The following is a 16,837-nucleotide window of genomic DNA, read 5'->3' as shown; positions in this document are numbered from 1 at the left end:
GTGTGGGTGTGTGAGTGTGAGGGTGAGTGTGAGAGTGAGGGCGTGGGTGTGTGAGTGTGAGGGTGTTGGTGTGAGGGTGAGAGTGAAGGTTTAGGTGTAGGGCGACAGAAAATACAGTTTGTACAGTATAAAAACCATTACGCCTATGGAGAGTCCCCATAAAACATGGAAACACAACGTGTGTGTGTGTGTGTGTGTGTGCCTAATACATAAAATAAATAGCACAGTTAGACTATAGGAAAACAAAACTAATACTCATAAAACTCTTAACAAAATGTCTCTATTTATTTTAGTTGTGTTTACGTTTTAATGTATGTATAAAATGTAATGCAGTCTGGTTGAGTCCTTTTGTATTATTATTATCTGAGTCGTGGAAGAGAAAGCGCTTCATTGATTGGCTGCCTGATTCCTGACTCCGCCCAACCCGGAAGAAGCTCCGTTCAGGTGACGTCGCATGTTGCTGTCCGTGATGGCGTCGTCCACAGAGCAGAGTCTGCTGGAGCTCACTGATAAGGACACTCGGGAGAAGCTGTCGCACTGGGACCGTTGCGGGGACCCGATGGCTCCGTTAACGGAGAAACAGACGGACTCGGTCCTCGAGATCCGCGCAGCCGCAGAAGTCACGCTTCTCCCAGCGGAGGTGAGTGCAGCGATGCTAGCGTCAGCTAACAGCTCAAACACACACACACACACACACACACACACAGACTCAAACACTCACACACACACACACGGACCCCAATTTGAAAACCTCTACTTTGGGATATGCAAAATATATGCAATACTAATAATAACCAAACAATCAAGCCAAATGAAAGATAAAAAATTATGTGTTATTGTTACTTTTCCACACTATTTAAAATGACAAGTGGCAGTCGTGGAATTGGTTGTTGGAAAGCTCTCTTTCGTTGGGTCTGAATGAGCGACGATGTTATCACAGGACGTGGTGAGCTGGCTAGGATTTCAGTACTCACTCACACACACACACACTCACACGCACACACTCACACACACACAGACTCACACGCACACACACTCGCTCTCACTCACACACACACACAGACTCACACGCACACACACTCGCTCTCACTCACACACACACACAGACTCACACGCACACACACTCGCTCTCACTCACACACACACACAGACTCACACGCACACACACTCGCTCTCACTCACTCACACACACACACACAGACTCACACTCACACACACATTCACACTCACTCACACACACACTCACACACTCACTCTCTCTCTCTCACTCACACACAGACGCACAGACAGACTCACACACACATTCACACTGACTCACACACACTCTCACACAGACTCACACACACTCACTCACTCACTCACTCACTCACTCTCACACACACACACACACACACACTCTCGCTGTAGAGTCACACTTCTGCTCTGTCTGTAGTGTGCACTAGGATGAGCACTCGGTCTGGCTGGTTAGGTGAGGTTAGTGTGTGGAAGTGTGCCACGTATGTAATCCATTCAGTGTGCAAACGAGTCAGTTTAGCTACACAAGTCTTGCATTTCAGTTTTGAGAAGAATTAATAATGCTAGTTTAACCAGGGCTTCGCTGAACTCCTGTGGCTTTCAAACTGGAGTCCTGGAAAAGTTTGGAGAAAAACAGAGTAGAAGTAGCATATTAGGAACTAAATATTTTACACTTGTAATATACATTTTTCACAGTATAAATTGGCTCTTTAAACATGGAAAATATATCACTTCCTTTTACATTTAAGGTTTAAAAACACCTGACCTTAATGATTTAACTGAGATATTAAGTAATGTTACTTCTGGGGAATGGGGGGAAAGTTCACAGAAAAACTAAAAAATATTAGATTAATAAATAATTTAAAAAGACTAGATTAAACTTAGGCATTTAGCAGATGCTTATATCCAAAGCGACTTAAAAATGACATATATATATATATATATATATATATATATATATACTATTAATTAATGAATAAATAAATGTAGGTCACACATGATGCACTGTGGCTGAATGACTCTAAATAAATACATTTGATTTAAAATAATAAACAAATACTAGATATTTTCCAAATAGTATTAAATCATATTAAACTAAATAAATAAATGATTTAAAAATAAAGATTTTATCCCCTCGTTGCTGGAAAATATAATGTAGCGATTCAGTATTTAAACTGTTATTAATAAAAGTCATGGGGCAGCGTTGACAGGTTTCTTTTCTCCTGGATGTGCGAGCTGTGCGATCTCCAATATGTGTGTGTGAGTGTGTGAGTGTGTGTGTGTGTGTGTGTGTGTGTGTGTGTGTTGTGTGAGTGTGTGAGTGTGTGTGTGTGTGTGTGTGTGTGTGTGTGTGTGTCAGTAAGCAGCACATTAATATAGAACGGTAATTAAAGGCTGTAATGCACAGCAGTATAGGTGTGTGTATTGTAGGAGCTAGACGACGTATGATGACGTGTGATGGCATAGTAGTGGTGTCCCAATTCTTAGGGGAATATTTTCACCCCTACCCCTTGACACTCTGTTTCAAGGGACAAGGGGAAGGGGTAGGCAGAGGGGAAGGGGTATTAAATAGAATTGGGATTGGGCCTTAATCACTCATGTTGGGTGTTTTGAGAGGGCATGAGATGGTGATGCTGCTCTGAATGTTTCCTCAGCTGCCCATCGAAGACATCTGCAGCCTGACGTCTCGCTCTCTGCGCTCCGCGTTCACAGCGACTCTGCCCGAGTCCACGGAGGAGGTGCTTCTGCAGGGCTTTCAGATGCTGGAGCTGGAGAACGAGCGGATCCAGACGGCTCAGCAGGTCAGCTCTGCTTTTATCATCCTTGCATGAGAAATAAAGTCCAGTTCCAAATCAATAAATGCAGACATTCTGTTTTAAGTGAATGGCTTCGCATACTCTAGTCTGTACTAACACAAACTAATCTTCAAGTCTCATTTATTTCTATAGTGCGTTGTACAGTTCAGATTCAAAGCAGATTCACACTAGTCATAATAAACAGGAGCATAACTTGAGATAAATTAAAGCAGCTCTAATAATAGCTTACTTTTTTAAACTAATAGATTACTAACACACTGTTCTTACTATTTCTGCAGTATGTATTCTGTATAATATACACAGCATTTGAATGACTCATTACTTCATTAACCACCAAAAGTTATCCTCCTGAGACCCTGCATCCTCATATGAGGACATTATATTTTAGTGTATTTCTCTGAGACTATACATGCCACAGTTTTACATCCGGATGTCCTGTACAGAGCACTTTCAGGGCTTTTCAGAGATACTAAATGTTTCCATGTTTCACCAAGACCACTCTCTCTCCTTGGTCTTCAAAAATGTCTGATATTAATGTAGTGACACTCTTATGGAAATATGATAATATTTTGTAATTGTCATTTAAATCTGACACATTTTTAAACTGTGTGTCATAAATCAACGTCTCAGGAAAATGTTATGGGGTTTCAAATCAAAATATGACTTTCTGTTACGAAACCGGACGTTGATTTCATACACGTCCTCATATGAGGACGCCGGGACTAAAAGCATGTTTATTACGCATTCTGGGAGACACAACAAATTAATAGGGAATGAAATTATATTTAAATATTCCTATGAAATATTATGTATAATTATGAAAATCTTGTCAATTATTACTCCCATTATTACACTTCTTTTTTCATTACATGTTGCCCCAAAAACACATTATCTTTATACAAAGTTTGGTAAAAAAAAAATCTATTGTTTTTGCCTATGCATGTTCATTCATGGCTTTTTATTTAAATTTTTTTTAATTGAGTCCCGATGTCCTCTACCAAGGACGTAGCATAACTTATGAATGAAATATCATTTAAAACATTTTTTTTAGTGCTCTAAACAATGTAATGACATGAAAAAATACAAATTGTTTCCTAAAATGTTTTGCCGGGTCTCAAGAGGTTAAGACATTTTACTCAAAATTAAATTATGGGGAAAAAATGGTATTGCTGCTCATAAGCTTTACACAAAAGCATAGCCAGGTTAAATTTAACCCCTAAAGTCTGCATAAAAAATGTATTTTAAATGCATGTTATTAAACGTATTGTGAATAATTCATCATTGCATATGATTCATTTTTTATTTTTTGACCTTGTGATTTTTAATCAAACTGTCTTTATTCGAGATCTTCAGATGCTCACATTCATCTGCCTCATTTTTTAGATGCCACACCCACAGGGCTGCACGATTATGACAAAAATCATAATTGTCGATTATTCCCTTGAAGTTGTAATTGTGATTATTAATTACAATCATCACAGTTTACATTGAATGATGTTTTGAATAGCTTTATACCATTGTTTGAAGCAACTGCATGCCATATTTTTATTTATAAAACGGAGATTTCCGGTGCTTGATTCTGATTGGCTGAGCCGCGTTCGAAGCTGTTGTAAATGACTCTACAAACACACACCTTTGTTTACGTTTGTGTGTTGCTCGGCAGCTACTTTGTTGCAACCACAACTGTTTCTGAGGCGCTACATTGTTTGGTGGAAGAATACTGTGTTTATAAATATCATTACACTTTATTTGCTCTGTTTTATTTTGTGAAACCTTACTACGTATATAGAATAACCGTTTTATAAAAGCAATAAGCCCCGTGAAACCGTGGTTTACAGTGAATTTATAACAGCTTAGGGGGTTTTAGGCACTCCACTTCGCGTCGTACATTTACGTTACATTTACATTTAGTCATTTTGCAGACGCTTTTATCCAAAGCGACGTACAATTGGGAATACATAAAGCGATTCTTCATAAAGAGGCAAACAGACACAGGAAGTGCTTGCAATACCGAGTTTTTAGACATTGTTGAAATAAGTACAAGCTAGAAAGATAAGGAATAAATTAGTGCTGGGCGGAATGACCAAAAATTTATATCACGGTATTTTTCCAAATTATATCGAGAAAGTTGCTAAATCTAGTGCTAAAGTCTCGCTGGTGTGTGTGTGAGACGTGGGAGCTGATGGCAGCGGGCGCTGGATATTTGTGGAGGTCAGTGTGGATATTGTGTCTGAGTTCTTCTGTGTCATCACGTTCTATTAGTTCTACAGCTTCAGTTTCTGAACTTTCACGCTTAGTAACACATACAGCTGTTCCCTCACCACAGTGCAACAGTGAAAAGAGACCCCTTTCAAACAGTGCCGCGTTCCCAACGTTGTTTAAGCGTCATATTGCGGTATTTTAAAAATTCATATCATAACAAAAATAAACACCGGTATTCGGTATGAACTGGTATACCGCCCAGCACTAGAATAAATAAAGACAAAGAATTTTTTTTTATTTTTTAGTCGTACCTAACGCCCCTTAGCTGTTATAAATTCACTGTAAACCACGGCTTCTTGGGGCTTATTGCTTTATTAAAAATGAACAAGCTGAAAGCACTCTTCCTGAAAAACTTTTATTGCTTTTCTGTAGCATTAAGCCTCAAATGTCATCTATACATTGGTTTGGTTTCTTTAAATAAAAAATGTAAATGTGCGTGGTATTATTAATGCTATACTAAATCTAAAAGTAAAACCATGGGGAAAAACCCTTAAGATAACCTGTAGCACAGAATAATGTAAGTGTTTGTTTTGTTTTGTAATTGCGCCTTTGAACAATTACATAATCGTGGCGTCCGTAATTGTAATCGCAGTTAGACTCTCGATTCATTGTTAGGGTTGTGCGATATGGGAAAAAAAAAACTATCGCGATTTCTTTGATCAATTGTGCGATTTCGATTTTAATTTCAATTTTGACACACACAGACATGCTTTACAGTCATTAATGCATTCAGTGTGAATTTGAAACATATTTCCAAAAGAAAACCAATTAGAGCTTTATCAAGAAGCTGTAACATGTCTCTAGAACAGACATAAGGCAAAATAATCACTAAGTAAAGGTGTAACAAAATGTCTCTAGAATAGACATATGGCAGGAAAAAAAAGAAGAAAAAAATCCAGTGTCCAGGGATTTTTTTTGCCATGCATTGGTTATAGAGCTCTTTACTGCTGCACACGCACCGCTCCTGGAGCGCACTGCCGGACCACAATCGCGTGCAGTGTGAACGCTCTGATCCGTTAACATGGGTGCGGACAAAATACGCACCACAGACGGAGTGTGTGAACCTGGCGTTACGTTTGTATGCCCGCCAGGTCTGTGCTGTTCTCGTGCTCCATTTTGGCGTGCTGCATTCTGATTGGTTCGATTTCTAATAATATTTCACAATTTTTACTGTATAGTTGATCAAATAAATACATTCTTAGTGAGCAGAAGAGACGTCTTTTTTTTTTTTTAAACATACAAAAAAAAAAATTTAAATCATAGAAACTTTATTGTCATTATAATAATATAACAAAATTGTTAGTGTATGTAATTAAAGGCGTGTTCGTGTACATTGATGAATTGTGTGTATTTGTCTTCTCTCTCTCTTGTGTCGACAGTCAGAGCTGGTGGATCTGGCTGAGAGCATCCAACAGAAGCTCTCATATTTGAATGAACTGGAAAACATAAACACGGTAACGCTCTGCTGCTGTTTCCAGAATGTGTCGATCATGCGTTTATTGTCTGTTTATGCATCGGTCTGATCTCTCCTGTAGAAACTGAACTCCCCGACTTTATCAGTGAACAGCGAGGGATTCATCCCGATGCTTTCCAAACTAGACGAATGCATAGAATACGTCTCATCACATGTAAGCCAAACGCTTGCTACAGTGTTGCAGTATTCTCCTCTTGTGTTCCAAATTAGAATCTCTCAATGTTTCACACGTGCATATTCCTCATAATGGCTCTTTCTTTCTTTCAGCCACATTTTAAAGACTACCCAGTCTATCTGACCAAATTCAAGCAGTGTCTGTCCAGAGCCATGCTCCTCATCAAGAGCCACACGGTCAGCAGCCTGCAGAACCTCACGGCTCAGCTCACCAAAAGGGTGCGTTTAATAGAAACTAAAGCCTGCTGATGATTAGATCACAGACGATTGGATCATTTCCGGTTTGTTTATTGAATATGTCCCGAGCAGGACCCGCTGGGCGCTCCGAACGCAGACAACGCCTTCACGCTCTACTATGTGAAGTTCAGAGCAGCGGCACCCAAAGTTCGAGTAAGACTTGTGTGCAAACACTCGTTTGACATCAGACCGGATTGTTTGATTTGGCTCTTCTATAATTCTATTTTTACTTGTATGTGTATGTGATTTTTTTGTTGTTTTGTTTTTGTTTCAGAGGCTCATTGAACAAGTTGAACAGCGGTCCAACACAATCCCAGAGTGAGTGATTTATTTTTTGATAATTCTCATTTCTATGCACATGCATTCCATATTTAATTTATTTTTTATTTTTATCATATAACAACAAAATTAAAATCACAAATGTTGCCTTGGCAACTAGCTAAAATAAACACTGTTATTTTTTATTTATTTATTTTATTTTTTATTGATGGATTGATACTTTATTGATCCTTTACAGGAAATTACATAATTCATAATTACATAATAATGGTTTTAATTTTAGTTTCAGTTTTAGTTAACTACTGTATAATAACCCTGTTCTGGATCTTGTCATGAAACTGGAGGTTAAAGACCGTTCACCCAGATATGAAAACTCTTTTCATTTACTGTTGTTTTATTCTGACCCGAAATTATTTTCTTTACTCCATGAAACGTGTTTGACAGAATAATATTTATTTATTAGTTTATTTTTGTTTGTTTGTTTATTTATTTTTCATTTTTATTTTGTTTGTTATATATTAATTAATTAATTTGTTTTCATTTATTTTATTCATTTTTTAGTTTGTATCTATTTATTTTTCATTTTGTTCATTTATAATTATTTTGCATTTATTTTATGTAATGCATTTTTTTATTTTGTTCATTTATATAATGTTTTTGTATGTATTTTTATTTATTAAAGGTATACATTATATAAGTTCTATTTATAAAACTTAATTTTTTATTTTATGTAATTTATTTTCATTTATTCAATTTATATATTTTACGTTTTTATTTTATTTTTTAAATTATTTTCTTTACTCCATGAAACAACATGTTTGACAGAATAATATGTATTTATTAGTTTATTTTTGTTTATTTATTTTTCATTTTTATTTGATTTGTTTTATATTCATTTGTTTTCATTTATTTTTATTTTTTAGTTTGTATCTATTTATTTTTAATTTTGTTCATTTATACTTTTTTTGTATTTATTTTATGTAATTACATTTTTTAATTTATTCATTTATATTATGTTTTAGTTTGTTTTTGAATATTTTTTTAATTTATTAATGGTATACATTATATATTATAAGTTCTATTTATAAAACTTTATTTTTTATTTTATGTAATTTTCATTTATTCAATTTATATTTTAGTTTTGTATTGATTTATTTTTATGTTTGTTATTAGTTTTAATGTGTGTTGAATCAGGCTGCTTGGAAACAAACGTGTGTGTGTGTGTGTTTGTCACTTATTTTATTAATTTAATTTATTTTTTATTTTGTTTAGTCATAATGTTTATTTATTTATTTTATTTAATTTTCATTGATTTTATTTATATATTTGACTTCATTTTATTTTTGTATTTATTTATTTGTAATTTAGTTTGTTTATCTATTTGGATTTGTCGTGAATCATGCTGCTTAGAAACAAACTGATGTAATGCGAGTGTGTGTGTGTGTGTGTGTGTGTGTGTGTGTGTGTGTGTCAGGTATCAGCAGCTGCTGGATGAGATTCATCAGTGTTATCTGGAGCAGAGGGAAGTTCTGCTCAGTCCCAGTATAAACTCCACCTTCACAGATCTCACCAGCCAGAACAACAAGGATCACTGCGCTCTGGTGAGGGAACCACACATCATGTGCTGAGCATCTGACTGACTGTATGTGTATTTTATCCTGTTATTTACAACAGATGATGGCGTTTAAATGAACACACAAATGTCTTGTTTCTTTTCATTTGTGACCCTAGAACTTAATTTAGACAACTTTAAAGATGATTTTCTCAATATTTAGAATTTTTTGGCACCCTCAGATTCCAGATTTTCAAATAGTTATATCTCGGCCAAATATTGTCTGATCCTAACAAACCATACATAAGTGGAAAGCTTATTTATTGTATGTATATGTAATGTATAAATCTCAATTTGGAAAAATTTACCCTTATGACTAGTTTGTGGTCCAGGGTCACAAATGTCCAGTGATTTTCAAAAAGAGGACAAGTTTGTTTGTTTGAACAATTTACAACCTGGACGTTTTAGAAAAAAAAAAAATTACCTACATAGATACAATTAGTTATTGTTTTTTTTTGACTGAAAGTCTGCTCCTGATGTCCTAAACACTCGCGCTGCGTTGATTTGTGACGTTCAGCTGATGATCGCAGCTGTTGTTGTTTCAGGTGCGCAGCGGCTGTGCGTTTATGGTCCATGTGTGTCAAGACGAACACCAGCTTTACAACGAGTTCTTCTCCAAACCCTCGTCCAAACTGGAGTGAGTAAAGAAACTCATTTCAGATTAAAGCAATACTTCACACAAGCATAAAAACTCTCTCGTCATTTACTTTCATATTGTTCTGACCCGCAATTATTTTCTTTATTAGATGAAGCACAACATGTTAGACAGAATAGTATTTATTCATTTGTTTATTTCTGTATTTTTTTCTTTCTTTATTTGATTTAATTAATTAATTAATTAATTAAATGCATTTTTATTTTTAATTTTGTTTCGTTATTTATTTTAAATTAAAATAATTTTTTTTTTTAATTTGTTTGTCTTTATATTTATTTTCATTTTATTTATCTTTATTATCGTTATTTTTATTTAATCAATTAATTTGTTTTAATTATCATAAATTATTGACTTGTTTATTTAATTTTTCTATTTAATTGTTTTAAATTTTGTTTTAGATATTTATTTTAATTTGTACTTATTTATTAGTTTTTTATTTATTAGCTTTTATTTAATTATTTATTATTTGTAACATGTTAGGCAGAATAATATTTATTAATTTGTTTATTTCTGTATTTTTTCTTTATTTGATTTTATTAATTAATTAATTGCATTTTTTATTTTGTTTACTTCGTTATTCATTTTAAATAAATTAAAATATTTGTATTTATTTATTGTTATTTATTTGTTTGTCTTTATATTTATCTTTATTATCATTATTTTTATTTAATAAATTAATTTGTTTTAATTATCATAAATTATTGACTTATTTATTTTATTTTTCTATTTAATTGTTTTACATTTTGTTTTAAATATTTATTTTAATTTTTACTTACTTTATTTATTAATTATTTATTATTTGTATTTTGTTTCTTATTAATTTGTTTATTTCTGTATTTTTTCTTTATTTGATTTTATTAATTAATTAATTGCATTTTTTATTTTGTTTACTTCGTTATTCATTTTAAATAAATTAAAATATTTGTATTTATTTATTGTTATTTATTTGTTTGTCTTTATATTTATCTTTATTATCATTATTTTTATTTAATAAATTAATTTGTTTTAATTATCATAAATTATTGACTTATTTATTTTATTTTTCTATTTAATTGTTTTACATTTTGTTTTAAATATTTATTTTAATTTTTACTTACTTTATTTATTAATTATTTATTATTTGTATTTTGTTTCTTTTTTAATTTTATTTATTTGTTTGTTTTTTTGGAGCCTGGCAAGTTAAGTCTACTTTTGTTGCATGGAAAACAGAGGCTTTGGCATTCTGTGTATTTTTCGTTTCTATTTATTTTCTATTTAACCTCAGATTGTGACGGAATCAAGCTGGGTCTTTTTGCTTTTAAATATGTTTATATTATCGAGTGCATTATTTGTGACAGTGAGCTTCTGGAGAAGCTCTGCGTGTCTCTGTATGACGTCTTGAGGCCTCTGATCATCCACGTGGTTCATCTGGAGACGCTGTCGGAGCTCTGCGGCATCCTGAAGAACGAGATGCTGGAGGATCACGTCCAAAACAACGGTAAAACAACCTTTCCTACCACAGCCGTCTCTTTATACAGTTAAAAACACTGTAGATGCACAAGTCGAGTGAATTACTCAACCTGAATATTTCAGTGTCAGACTCCTTTCTGTGACGTCAAACCTGTGACAAACTCTTATATTAATGACTTGTGGCAGATTGGGACGAATGTCACGAAAATAAGCTATATGAAACGAATCCTAGAGCAAGAAAAATATGTTTTACTCATTTTAAATCGAAGTATGACCATGGTGTCTTTTAGGGCAGACAAGACTTACACATGGATATTTACTAAAAGGTGAAGAAACAAAAATGAAGTATATATGTGACCCTGGAGTGCAAAAGCAGTGTTAAGTCGCTGGGGTATATTTGTAGCAATAGCCAACAATACATTGTATGGGTCGAAATTATAGATTTTTCTTTTATGCCAAAAATCATTAAGATATTACGTATAGATCATGTTCCATGAAGATATTTTGTACATTTCCTACTGTAAATATATCAAAACTTAATTTTTGATTATTAAAATGCATTGCTAAGAACTTCATTTGAACAACTTTAAAGATGATTTTCTCAATATTTTGATATTTTTGCACCCTCAGATTCCAGATTTTCTAATATTGTCCGATCCTAACAAACCTCTCATCAATGGAAAGCTTATTTATTCAGCTTTCAGATGACGTATAAATCTCAATTTTACAAAATTGACCCTTATGACTGGTTTTGTGCTCCAGGGTCACATTTTATTGGATTGTACTGTTTTTCATGTAAATAGACAGCTGTTTTATTCAGAGGTGTGTCTAACTGATTCATATAAAAATGTATCACCTGAATGCATTTTAGAATTTTTGTCTGGTGTAGATTTGAAACGTCGCTTATAGCTTTTTGTTAGTTATACGCCTTGTGTCATTTATTCTGAGATCGCCATGAAAATCGCCTTGGTGTTGAAAAGTGAGTGAATGAATAATGAAGCAGTAGGGTTTGTCTCAGAGGTGCAGCTGGCAGCGTTTGACGCCGTGGTGAAGCAGATGCTGGAGGACGTTCAGGAGCGTTTGGTCTACAGGACACACATCTACATCCAGACGGACATCCTCGGATACAAGCCTGCGCCGGGAGACCTGGCCTACCCCGACAAACTAGAGATGATGGAGGTCAGCGAGCAGAGCGCTTCTGAGATGCTGTTAGTCCAGGGATGCTGGGGATCAATGAGTTTATGCTTTTTCACAACATTGTTCTTGTAGTTTAACTTGATGTACTAAAGTAACAAACTTATATTAGGGGTGTGCGATATATATCGTCTGCGATAATATCGTAATTGTTGTTTTAACGATGTGCGATTTGACATTATCGAGTATTTTGCAAAAACCATTCAAAACACCCCTACAGAGCGCATACATTACGTGAAGTCTAGACTAGTGTGTGTGCATTTAGTGTGTTTTCTTTCACTGCAAGATTCAGGCTATTAAAATGCATTTAGAATGATCTCAAATTCAAGACATGATGGCAGAAAATTTATATATTTATACCATTTCATATAGTTATTCAATTTCACACGAAGAGTGCCGTTTTTCTCCAAAAATTACCATGATTACAAATGTGACATTGAATTCAATAAACTATAAGTTAATTAAGAGACTTACGTTTTAGACGCCATATTGCTTGTTTTTGCTTTATTTCACCAACAAAAATCATCCCGAATACAGCCACAGCGCTGTTTTGTGTCTCTGAGCAACATGACGGTGTTTTGCTCCTGAATGAATCAACCGTTTAAATGATTCGGTTCAATCGCAGTGACTCACTCATTAACAGTGATTTGCTGCCACCTGCTGGCGGCTTTAATTTCACATTTCGGCTTTTTCTTTCTTTTCTTTTTTTTTTGTTGTTGATTTTTCTTCATGTTTTAAATCATTTCAAATATCAGTATTCAACGTTTTATGTTTAATATATCAAAACATTAATTATGCATTTGTAATTGCAGGTTAAATGCATTCATGTCTTGCATTAAACAGTGTGTAAACACATCTAAATGCCACTTCAGATGCAGCTTATGTGTTGATTTCATTTGCTCGGTAACAGCCCAAATGTCTTATTATTCTAATTCCCTGATTAAATGTAAGAATTTGACTCAAAAGATAATGAACACTTTTAGAAAAAATGGCTTTATAAAGGTAAAAATGCCCATAAAATGCAAAAATCAGTTTAAACTTATTGGAAAAGATGAATTTCTATCAGTATGAACTGACCACAGCACAGAATATGAAGAATATTAAAAACATTAGGAGTCAGCTGTCTTCGGCAGTCCTTAAGATACCAGCACAATAACACACTCAACAAAATATCGTCATCGATAAAATCCCATACAATATCGAGATATAATTGTCAATATCGCACACCCCTAACTTTTATATATATATATATATATATATATAGACCAATTTCAGTGTTTGCAAACAGTGATGACGTTTTTGTGGGCGGAGTCTATCTGGTGGCAGAAAATGCGCGTTTTAATGCAAGCCATGGAATAAAAGAATAAAAAAAGGTACATTTTGAGTTTTTATTTCCAAATTCTGACTTTTTTTCTTGCAATTCCGAGATTATATCTCACAATTCTGATAAGAAAAAAATCAACTCGTCATTAGGCTTATCGCGCAATATATGTACATGACCTCAATCATTTTTGGTGACGCAATATATCGCACATTATATTTACTTAAAAATGTATATCACCATGCTTTGTACATTCCACTTGCGCCGGTGTCTTTTGCAGCTTCTCGAACATAACGTGGTGTAGTCATGAGGTGCTAGTTCACATTTAAAAAATGCTTCTACAAACAAAGTTTCATCTGCAGATATGGCCTTGTTTAGGGATCTGTGCATTTGTGCATACGAACATCTGACTGCTGAGTAGTGATTGTGTTTTTCAGCAATAGTGTGCACCCTTAGTTTACAGAGAAAACAAGGTCAGGGAAAAATCTGTAAATGGAAAAATCGCCATACAATTTTTTTTTCTACTTTGCACTTTTTGTTAGAAAATGTTTATTTACCATTTATTCAGGTTTTTTAAGGTATCTAATATTTTGATACTTAATTTCCATGACCTGAATATTCTTAAAAACGAGTTTATATCCCACACTTCTGGCTTTTTTTCCCTCAGAATTGGCAAACTCGGAATTGTTGAGGTAAATGAGAAAAAACATCAGAATTGTCAGATAAAATAGGTAGGCTAAATGTAATGTAAAATGTTATAGGTTTAAATAGTATTCAATGCTTTAACTGTAGGGCTAATACAATATGTCCCCTGTGTGAATATTATATAGACCTATTGTTTAAATCAAATGTATGCTTTAAAAGTAGGGTAATCGTAGCAGGTTTCATCCATAGTGTGTCCGTTTAAACATCTGCATTTAGCTTCAAATGGCATCTTTGATGACATTATTCTATAAAAATTATTTGCATTCTGATTCTGACAGCTGCAAGTGACGTAACTGTGACGTCTACTCCAAATTGGTCTATATATATATATATATATATATATATATATATATATATATATATATATGTGTGTGTGTGTAATACAACAAAAAATATTGAAACTTAAAACAAAAATTTATGTGGAAACTGTAATAGTGTTTAATTTATACTAAAATAATATTGCCTGGAAAGCCGACTGTTTCCTTTATGAATCCATCCAGCTTTGAATTATTAATTATTATTATTATTGCATTTATTATTTTTGTAATTTATTTATTCATTTTTAATTTTTGCAATTTATTTATTTCTATATACATTTTTTTAGTTTATTCTTTTTTTTTTTACATTCATTTATTTGTATTTTTTAAGTTTTATTTTTTTATATTTTAATTTATCTAATTTTGTATGTGTTTATATTTCAATTGTTATTCATTTTTTCACATTGTAGTTTTTATTTTTTACATTTGTTTAGTTAATTTATTTTAGAATTGTTTCATTTAACTATTTTTTGCAATAGTTTATTTATTTGTTTTTATTTTTAAGTGTTTTTATTTTGCAATGTATTTATTTTTATTTCAGTTTGTATTTATTTAAATTTTTTATTTTTAAATGTATTTATTTTTATAATTTTAAAATGTTATTTTAATGTTTTTATTTTTAACATTTATTTTCATTTTCAATTAATTATTTTATTTTTTTATGTATTTATTTTTATAATTTTTTATATATTTTCTATTTTTGAATTTATTTATTTTTTTATTAATTTTCACTTTTTCTTTTCTTTTTTATTTATGCAAATGCAAATCTAGTCTGTGTCCAGTAGTGTTTTGAAGAGTGTATTCTGTTGCAGAAAATCGCTCAGAGTCTGAAGGAGGAGCAGATGAAGCTGACCTCGAGCAGCTCCTTCTCTGACGTGCAGCTGGAGGAGTCTGATAATAAGAAGCTCATCAGCTCTGGTGAGTGTTTGTCGGGACACAGTTTCTGTGATCAGCAGCTCGTCGTGGACGGCGGTGACGGTACGCTGTGTTTCTCCTGCAGAGCCGCGCGCACACAGCACAGTCTCTCCTGCAGATCTTCATGGCATGTGGTATCCCACCGTCAGACGGACGCTCGTGTGTCTCTCCAAACTCTACCGCTGCATAGACGTCAGTCTCACACACCACTAATCATTACAAAATTAATTAACAACTAGGTTCATTTAATAATTAACCATTTATGAATGCAAAAAGACCAATCTATAGTTTCCCAATGGCACTGTTTTAATAATATGTATTAAGAATATTCAATAATTTAGTATCAGATTTGTATTTTTTATCTGATCTTGTGGTTAATTAAATTAGTATATTAAATCGAAATCTTAATGCTGATAGAGCACCAAACATGAACGTTTTGTCGTCTTTTATTCACCCAAGCGTTATTATAGTTAACTGAAACTAAAACCATTTTCATTACATGAAATAAAAAACACATTAATTATAATAATAATAATTTTATATATATATATAAAATGACAAAACACACAAAATCATTCAAACTTGACAAAAACAAGTTGAATCTGCTTTTTAAATAACTTATTATTATTAGTAGTATTGTTATTGTTTTTGTATTAACGAGCATTTATGGTATTTTCAGAAACCTTGTGAAAGATGTAAGATACAGTTGTGCTCAAAATTATTCATACCCTTGGTAAATATGATCAAAGAAGGCTGTGGAAATTAATCTGTATCATCAGTCCTTTAGATATTTTATTTTAAAAATGTACTCAAATGTAACCTTTTGTTGGAGAATAAGAATTGTAAATGGGAGAGAAATCTCATTATGACATAAATGTTTTTCTCTAATACACATGGGTCACAATTAATCACACCCTTTTATCCATTACTTTCTGAAACCTCCTTTTGCCAAGAGAACAGCTCTGAGTCTTCACCTCTAATGCCTGAAGAGCTCAGAGAGCATTCCTTCATCCAGAATCTCTCCAGACCCTTCAGATTCACAGCTTCTCCTCTTCAGTTCAGCTCACTCCTCTTCTATCGGGTTCAGCTCGGGGGAACTGGGTTGGCCAGGCCAGAAGCTTGCTTTTGTGCCCAGTGACCCATTTTTGTTTTGATTTTGATGTTTGTTTGTGGATCATTGTCCTGTTGGGAGATCCAAGCATGGCCCATTATAAGATTTCTAGTATGGACAGTCAGTTTTTAATTTTTTATCCACTGGTATTTCATAGAATCGGTTATGCCATCTATCTGAACAAGATATCCAGGATCTCCGGCAGAAAAACAGGCCCACAGCATTAAAGACCCAGCAGTAGTGCTGGGCGGTATACCGGTTCATACCGAATACCGGTGTTTATTTTTGTTATGATATGAAT

The 16,837-nt window shown here is 33.4% G+C and overlaps 1 protein-coding gene across 1 annotated transcript in view; it reads left to right on the top strand.

The window, feature by feature from the left end:
* Positions 1-421: 421 nt before the first annotated feature.
* Positions 422-16,837, top strand: part of cog3 (component of oligomeric golgi complex 3) — a 33,761-nt gene continuing 17,345 nt past the window's right edge. Inside the window, exons 1-13 of the mRNA XM_016248844.1 lie at positions 422-640; positions 2,670-2,816; positions 6,473-6,547; positions 6,629-6,721; positions 6,835-6,960; positions 7,051-7,131; positions 7,253-7,296; positions 8,732-8,858; positions 9,415-9,506; positions 10,862-11,001; positions 11,992-12,152; positions 15,323-15,428; positions 15,511-15,617. Of these exons, the coding sequence (XP_016104330.1) occupies positions 455-640; positions 2,670-2,816; positions 6,473-6,547; positions 6,629-6,721; positions 6,835-6,960; positions 7,051-7,131; positions 7,253-7,296; positions 8,732-8,858; positions 9,415-9,506; positions 10,862-11,001; positions 11,992-12,152; positions 15,323-15,428; positions 15,511-15,617 (1,485 nt within the window). The 5' untranslated portion in view covers positions 422-454. The remainder of the gene's footprint in view (positions 641-2,669; positions 2,817-6,472; positions 6,548-6,628; positions 6,722-6,834; positions 6,961-7,050; positions 7,132-7,252; positions 7,297-8,731; positions 8,859-9,414; positions 9,507-10,861; positions 11,002-11,991; positions 12,153-15,322; positions 15,429-15,510; positions 15,618-16,837) is intronic.

Source organism: Sinocyclocheilus grahami, unplaced genomic scaffold (assembly GCF_001515645.1).
Source record: "Sinocyclocheilus grahami isolate Dianchi unplaced genomic scaffold, SAMN03320097.WGS_v1.1 scaffold894.1, whole genome shotgun sequence".
Lineage (NCBI taxonomy): Eukaryota > Metazoa > Chordata > Actinopteri > Cypriniformes > Cyprinidae > Sinocyclocheilus > Sinocyclocheilus grahami.
The sequence above is the reverse complement of the archived record's forward strand: the minus strand, read 5'-3'. Positions and strand labels throughout refer to the sequence as shown.